The sequence below is a fragment of the Simochromis diagramma genome, unplaced genomic scaffold, assembly GCF_900408965.1.
Source record: "Simochromis diagramma unplaced genomic scaffold, fSimDia1.1 OVJJ01000125.1, whole genome shotgun sequence".
Taxonomy (NCBI): domain Eukaryota; kingdom Metazoa; phylum Chordata; class Actinopteri; order Cichliformes; family Cichlidae; genus Simochromis; species Simochromis diagramma.
The window spans coordinates 634,866-642,194 of NW_024387162.1; the positions used below are offsets into that span (position 1 = coordinate 634,866).

Here is a 7,329-nt window from a genome sequence, read left to right on the forward strand (position 1 = left end):
TCCACAAAGAGGTGAGATTATGTGTAAAGTGTAAATAAAACAAAACACAATGATTTTAAAATCTCACAAACACGTTTAATTCACCATCGAACACAGAAAACATTGTATGTTCAAACTGAGTCATTGTATTATTTCCTCAAAAATATTAGCTCATTTTAAATGTCAGCAGCTACAAAACTCAGAAAAGTTGAGATGGAGGAAGCTGACGAGGCTGATTGTCCAGAGATGGTCTTTTGGGCCTCAGCTGACAAACACAGGCACGAGTCTGTCATGGCTGTTACAGGCTCCTGAGTTCGCTGTCTGCAAACAGAGTAAAGGAAAAGCCAGGCGACTGTGCTCCACAAACACTGTTGTCTTCTCTGAGCTAAAGCTCATTAAGGCTGACTGAAGCAAACTGTTAACGAATACTGAAATTCACTGTGAATTCTTGAAAGTGAGTTTTCAAAAACGTGGTGACACTCCTGGGCCACTCTCACATGTGGTGGGCTCCACAGGAGACGGACCGTCACAGCTCTGAATGCAGGCCTCAGTGCCTACACTCACTCAAAGCTCCCTGTGTGGGTTCTCTGCGGGTACTCCAGTTCTTCCCACAGTCCAAAGACATGCAGTTAGTGGGATTAGATTAACTGGTGATTACACAAGAATGTGAAGGGTTGTTGTCCCTGCAGGAAGAGGAAGGGGAACTGAACAAATGTGGCTAGTCCCATAAAATGACGCCCACCAAACTGTCAAATAAAGATTTTATGAGCGTAGCATGATGTCCAAGCATCCTTTAGTGGGACTACGCACAGACCAGCACCATGCACATCACTGGCACGCTGTTCCCTGAATTATTACCCTTTAATGATTAAAAATGAGTAGTCAGTGTATTGATTATTTTGTGTTCTGTCATGGAGTGAGAAATGAGAGAAATGCAAAGGCAGTCCTCAAAAACAAGCAGGTTAAATTAAAAACTCGATTTTAATTAGTTTGGATTCCTCAGTGAAATGTACAACACCACAATTCTTCAGTCGCTGCTGGATTTAATCTCTTCATGGAATTTCATCGTCATCAAATCCAGTGTTCAAACTGCACGACATTACTCTCATTACTAAGCTGTCACAAAAGAAACACCCATGATGGATAAAACTAAAGAGCTCTCTCAAGAGCTTCACAAGCTTTTTGCAGCAAAACAGCCTGATTGCACTGGCTACAGAAGAACCAGGTCCCAGTGAGCACTGTTGGGACCACAAAGACCTGAGCCAGTACAACTGTTTCCAAGAAAACAACAATGTTGTTTTTCATCTCATTTACTTGGTCAAAGGCTTTCTCTGCATCAACACACAGTATAAACTCTGGCTGCACTGAGGGAGCTGAGGACAACAGCCACAGCACCGCGTCTTCCTGTGATAAAAGCAGATATGTTTTTTATTTTGACATGTTGTATTACCACAATGGATCTAAAATCAGACAAAAAACATAAAATCAGAGTAGAAACAAGTTTTTACTGTAAGAACCACAAACATGTTTAATGAATCACAACTTGAAATAGAAATTGTACATTTAAAAAAAAACTATGCACAAGTTTTAAAACAACACAGTTACATGCAGCTATTACCTAAAAATGCAGCCAAGGCGTTTTTTTATTTTTATGTTTTAAAACCTTTTCAAACTTTTTACAGAACAGTCAAGTGTTCTCCACCAAATACGTTTTTGCTTTTGCTTGCAACAGGCCTGGAGTGCCTGGGCGTGCTGTTTTTAGAAGACTTATTTGTATAGTATTCAGGAAAATGATAACAGTACCCTGTGTTGCATATTGACTCTGGGTACTGTTGAAACAACCTCTGTGCATGGAGAGTTTAGGTATCTGCTCTGCACTGTGCTGCATCGTTGTGAGGTCTACTTTACCATGTTTCACGTTGAATGTGGAAGAAGAAACTAATGTGGTTAGGAGGGACTTCTCATTAAGAGCTAGTTACTGTCATTATAAATGGCCTGGATGACAGGCCACTCCAAATAGTTCCAGATTATCCAAAGTTAAGAAGAGACAAATGTCATCTACTTTGTGCAGAGAGTATCAGTTCATACATATTTAACATCCAGTTCTTTCTTCCCTAATGGGCTTCCAGATAGATGAGCATTGCATTCATCAAACACACGTTGGAGGCCTGTCATGGTGCAGGGCCAGTCTAAATGCTGCCTCTAACCAAAAAGGCATAATGAGTATTTGAATCTGTTACACTGACTGTAGTATGGAATAGGAATAGGTCATGGATGACAATTCAGTTGGTAAAATACTCTCTGTCCAATTTGAGGATGCACTAAGATAAAGAATTTGCACTTTTATTTATAATGAGTACATAAATAAATACCCTGTTACTAAATTCTGCTCACCACAGTCTTTTTACCAATACAAGTAAAGATATTGGCACATCAGGCATCACTATGGCTCTCGTCTGTGCCGAGAGTTGCACCTGATGCATGGACTCTCTGCGGTCCATAAACTATGTGCAGATCAAGTTGAAAATTCACAGCAGGCCAAAACGACCCTTAGGCTACTGGTCCTCTGATGGCCAGTCCACCACTGGTTATATGCACGTGACAGCACGTTGCAAGGTGTAAGCTAGACAGCTGACAGGAGCAAGTGCCCAACTAGCTTCAGCTCACTGTGTGACTACAGCAGCTCAATGTGAAGTCTAAAAACTCAGCTCAGCATCCACCATGTTAGGAGCAGAGGGAAAGAGGCACAGGCAGAGTGATGCAGAGAGAAAAGAGGGATACGAAGCTAGTTTGCATGTGTGTGTGAGGGAGAGAGAGAGGACATCAGCAGATGGCATCAGTGTCTGTGAGGCTGCAACAAGAAGAAGACGCTAGCAGGAGAAAGAGGGAGGAGAACGTGTTTGTCGAGATACTTGGAGGCTTCAGGACGATACCTTTTAAAATTGAACAACAGAGCCGGGTGAGCCAAGTTATTTAGTGCGTCATTGAAAAATAATAACAGCCTACTAATTAAAAGAGGTAAGCCGGGTAATTAATTTCAGCTGTATCTATCACAACTGGTATTTTTCACATGATAAGGACTTTTGTTATATCCCAGTTGTTCCTAATTGTTGTGATATTTTGCACAATGAGATTATGATGTTTCGTATGTGTACAGTCAAATTTTCTGCTAAAAACCCAGTTTTTTCCTAATTTGGGGATTTGTATCCTCTAAGGTTTGAAGCCTTGTATCTAATTTTTCTTTCCTCACCATTAATGTGCAGGACAGCATGCTGACTTTGCCATTTGATGAACAGTCCTCCAATCAAACCATCAGTTCAGTAAGGATGAGTTGGACCTCTAACAAATTAGTCAAATTGATTAAGCCAGAGATTGACAGAGCCCCAGAGGAAAGCCTTGATACCAGGAGGGAGGATGAACTGAGGGATGTTGAAGTGAAGGAGGAGGAAAGTGAAGCAGGAGATCCAGCTTGGCTCAGAAGAAGGGCTTCTCAAAAGAAGAAACTGAGCCACTCTCGCCTGGACCGGGTTCGACTACGACGGATTGAAGCAAATGCGCGGGAAAGACACCGTATGCATGGACTTAACAATGCATTGGACAGCCTGAGAAAGGTGGTTCCTTGTTATTCCAAGACACAAAAGCTGTCCAAAATAGAAACCCTCCGCTTGGCCAAGAACTACATCTGGCTTCTCAGTGAGATCCTGAGCACTGGCAAAAGGCTGGACTTGCTCACATTCGTTCAGACTCTGTGCAAAGGTCTCTCTCAGCCAACCACTAACCTTGTCGCTGGCTGTCTCCAGCTCAACACCTGCAGCCTCATCTCACAACCCCACGAGGAGTCATTGTCTCTGTACGCAGCCTATGATCACCATCCTGGTCCCGAGGCTGGGGGCTCCACCACAGCGGGTAGCGGTAGGTCTCTGCGGCCCTTTGGCTCTTTTTGCAGCCCCTTTGAGTCTGTAAACGACAGTTCCTCTCCAGACAGTTCTGGTTCTCTGGATATGGGGACTCTCAGCCCACCCTTCAACTTCAGTGGGCTTTTCACCCTCAAACACGAGGAACCGGTCGACTACCGAAGTTGTCACAATGGTCTCCGCTATTGTCCCATCAATCAGGCCTCCAGCTCAGACCTTGGTCCCTATGACATCCAACTCCGGGGACAGTTTTACCAGGTGCAGGGGGAATTAAACAAGCCTTTCCATAATTAATAAACAGCATATAAATGGATGAGTACTTAAGAAGTTCAGTAGTGCCAATAATAACAGGGAAAAAGCTAGGGTTTGTTGGAGCGCATGATGAGAAAGCAGTAAGTCATCTTCACTGAACTGTCTGCGGACGACAACCTGTAATGTGACAGACACAGACGGACACACACACAAGGAAAACATGCAGAGTCCCATAATAATAATAATAATAATAATAATAATAATAATAACAATAATCTGTTAGCTACATAATGACTTTTTCTTCTTGTGGGCCAAATCGCTGAAGGTTTTACCCAAAACACATGAATACTTTTAAAATATCAGGGCATTTATCCAGAACTTTGCTCCCTGAAACTACATTTAAATTGAATGCACGGCCGTTTCCATGGTGTTTTTGCTGCAGCTGTCATGTTGGATGAACAGAACAAATGTGGTGTGATATTGTGATCCTCTCTGTTTTGCTTTACGTAGTAAATTATTATAAGGATGTCAAATGCATTTTGTGTGTTTCTGTAACTCCACTTTGTTTGTTTTAGCAGCTGCTGGGTGAATGTTCGATGGTGAGCTGTTGTTCTGCATTACATCTTTACCACATTTGTCACAGCTTTGTTTTCACTGACAAATACATGATGAAAATAATATTCTGCTGATAACAACAAGTCTCTGTTTCATTAATAATGTTTGGATTCATTGTGTTACACAATGATGAAAGTGTCAGTGTTTCAGCAGCTTTCCAGAGCTGACTTCAGGCAGGTATATACTGTGTACATGGACGTGTATGCTATGTTGAACTATGTGTACTATTTACTATCATTTAAAGTCTTATTATGTTCCTTGTGATTGATGTTGTGATTTGGCACTGTGTTAAATGTAATTAATTTGGCCCAAATAAATGTAACAACAATAGTTACTGTTTACTTCAGCTTAGCATTAACAATTATATTTGAAGTACTGATTCTTCAACTCTGCAGATATTTGGCAGATTCGGCTCCAGTGGTCAAAGAGAAGATTTACATGCAAAGGCAGCACTTTGAGTGAAATGTAATTGTTAACTGGTGCTATGTTAATAAAACTCACACATCATAATGAATTGCATTTAAAGCAGTATGTGACTAATGTCAGATGTTACAGTGGTCATGCACTAAACACTGACGATAAACGTCTTCCCAGCTGTTCACATACTCAGTACATTTAATGAACAATTTCCTCTTCCTACAATTTTTACATTACAAATTCAGCCCCAAAGGACATTGGTCCGTCTTTTTCACAGCAGATCTTCATGGACTGATGGAAAATGTTAAAGCTCTGATGTGAATTACAGTTAGAAGATGCAGAGTTTTCTCTGTTATTAAAGCAATGAATTGAACTTGTGATGCATGAAGCTAGTCGCTGATAGAGGTTTCCAACAAGCTCCGGAGTCACAGGGTGACCAAAGCAGCAGGAAGCTGAATATTGCCAGGAGCATTTTAATAAGAAAGTACTCAGAGGCCCTCGTGGGATGTGGCTTAACAGCCAGTCAACAGGTGATTTGCATTTTATATCCGAATCACTTTGGGATGACTCGATATATCTTCCATGACCTCTGGACCCAGAAGACGTCATCCTGTTTCTGTGGTTGGCACTGTCCCACCTTTTGTTTTGGCAGGATTGTCGTGTGTAATCCTGTAAAGGTTTAGAGAAACACTGGGACACTTACTGTTATACATTTAAACTACTTCCTGTTTCAAAGCTCCAGTTTCCATCACACATCCACCCATCGATGCATTCATCTCATCATTCTTCTCTTCTGTTTTAACTTTTCAATTTTAAACAAATGCCACACATGGAAGCTCTGCACTGTTTTCTTTTATTGCTTCTATTTTGTGATATAATTTTAATCTTGTGTCTTTGCCTTAGAAAAGCTCAGCTATTTTTTTTGTTGTTATAACAACTTAAATATTTATCCAAAAAAGGGGAAAAAAGTTTGCTTTGTCTTTGTTTATCATGGACTGGGAAACCCAGCAGTGTCACGGCGAGTGAGGTGAGCCGTGTGGAGGAAATGAAGGAGGATCCAAGTGCAGGCAGTCGTGAAGGTGTAAAGGTGGTTTATTGAACATGAAAGTAAATACAAACGGCAAATGGAGCTGGAACTAAACTATACTGGGATCAACTAAACTACAGAGCACAAACCTTAACGAGAACGACCAGAAGAGACTAACGGCGGACAGCAGGGAGAACACGCAGATGAGGCAGGGTGGAATACACAGACGGACCAGCAACTACAATGACGGAGGACACGACTTAAATACACACAGAGAAACACGGGAATTACACACAGGTGGTGGACACAGCTGGGAACAATCAGTAAGACGAGACAGAGGTAAAACTGAACACTCACATAAGACGCAGACCTTCACAATAAAACATCACACGCAGGCTCGACATAGAGAGACAGACAGGAAATGACATATGAAACTAAACCCACATCTTAAACCCAGATAAACAGAAACATGGAACTCTAATAATAGACATCATAAACATTACCATAACACGACAAGAGAACAAGAACACAATCCCTGATGCAACTTAAATCAAAACACAATAAACTCAAAATACTGGGTCCAACGGACCCAGAACCGTGACAAGCAGTACTTTAACTACAGGGGAGTAAGAGCCTGGCTTCATTAGAGGGGTTGAAGTAATATCAATCATCCCACTGGTCTGGGATCAGATACAGCACCAGGTCATGTCAAGAACACCATGTCCTGATATTTCAAACTAATCAATAGATTAGCAGCAACTGTAACGCAGTATTTGATCAATCGATCAATTTTATTTATATAACACTAAAAACAACAACTGTTGACCAAAGTACTGAACAATAAAATAATCAGATAAAATGTAAAAGTTAAATAAAATGAAAGAAAATAATAAGAATAAAATAATGACAGACTCAGACAGAATTAAAAGCCAAAGAGTAAAAATGGGTCTTTAAACGAGTTTTAAAAGTATCCAGTGCTGGAGAGGTCCTGATTATTCCACAGAGCAGTCACAGCAAAAGCCTGATCTCCTCTGTGTTTTAATCTGGACCTGGGGACAAGTAGAAGCATTTGGTCCGCAGACCTCAAACATCTTGCTGGAGTATACCGATTTAAAAGATCAGAAA

The 7,329-nt window shown here is 41.1% G+C and overlaps 1 protein-coding gene across 2 annotated transcripts; it reads left to right on the forward strand.

Moving 5' to 3' along the window:
* The first annotated feature begins 2,571 nt into the window (after positions 1-2,571).
* On the forward strand, positions 2,572-6,481 carry LOC120744431 (neurogenic differentiation factor 6-A-like). 2 transcript variants are annotated; one of them, XM_040048835.1, is made up of 2 exons: positions 2,572-2,938; positions 3,243-6,481. In XM_040048835.1, exons 1-2 carry the CDS (start codon positions 2,810-2,812, stop codon positions 4,185-4,187), a joined length of 1,074 nt encoding a protein of 357 aa, XP_039904769.1. In that variant the 5' UTR covers positions 2,572-2,809; the 3' UTR covers positions 4,188-6,481. The 2 variants fall into 2 exon arrangements, with proteins under 2 accessions (XP_039904769.1, XP_039904770.1); XM_040048836.1 differs by having other exon boundaries at positions 2,829-2,997.
* The last annotated feature ends 848 nt before the right edge of the window (positions 6,482-7,329 follow it).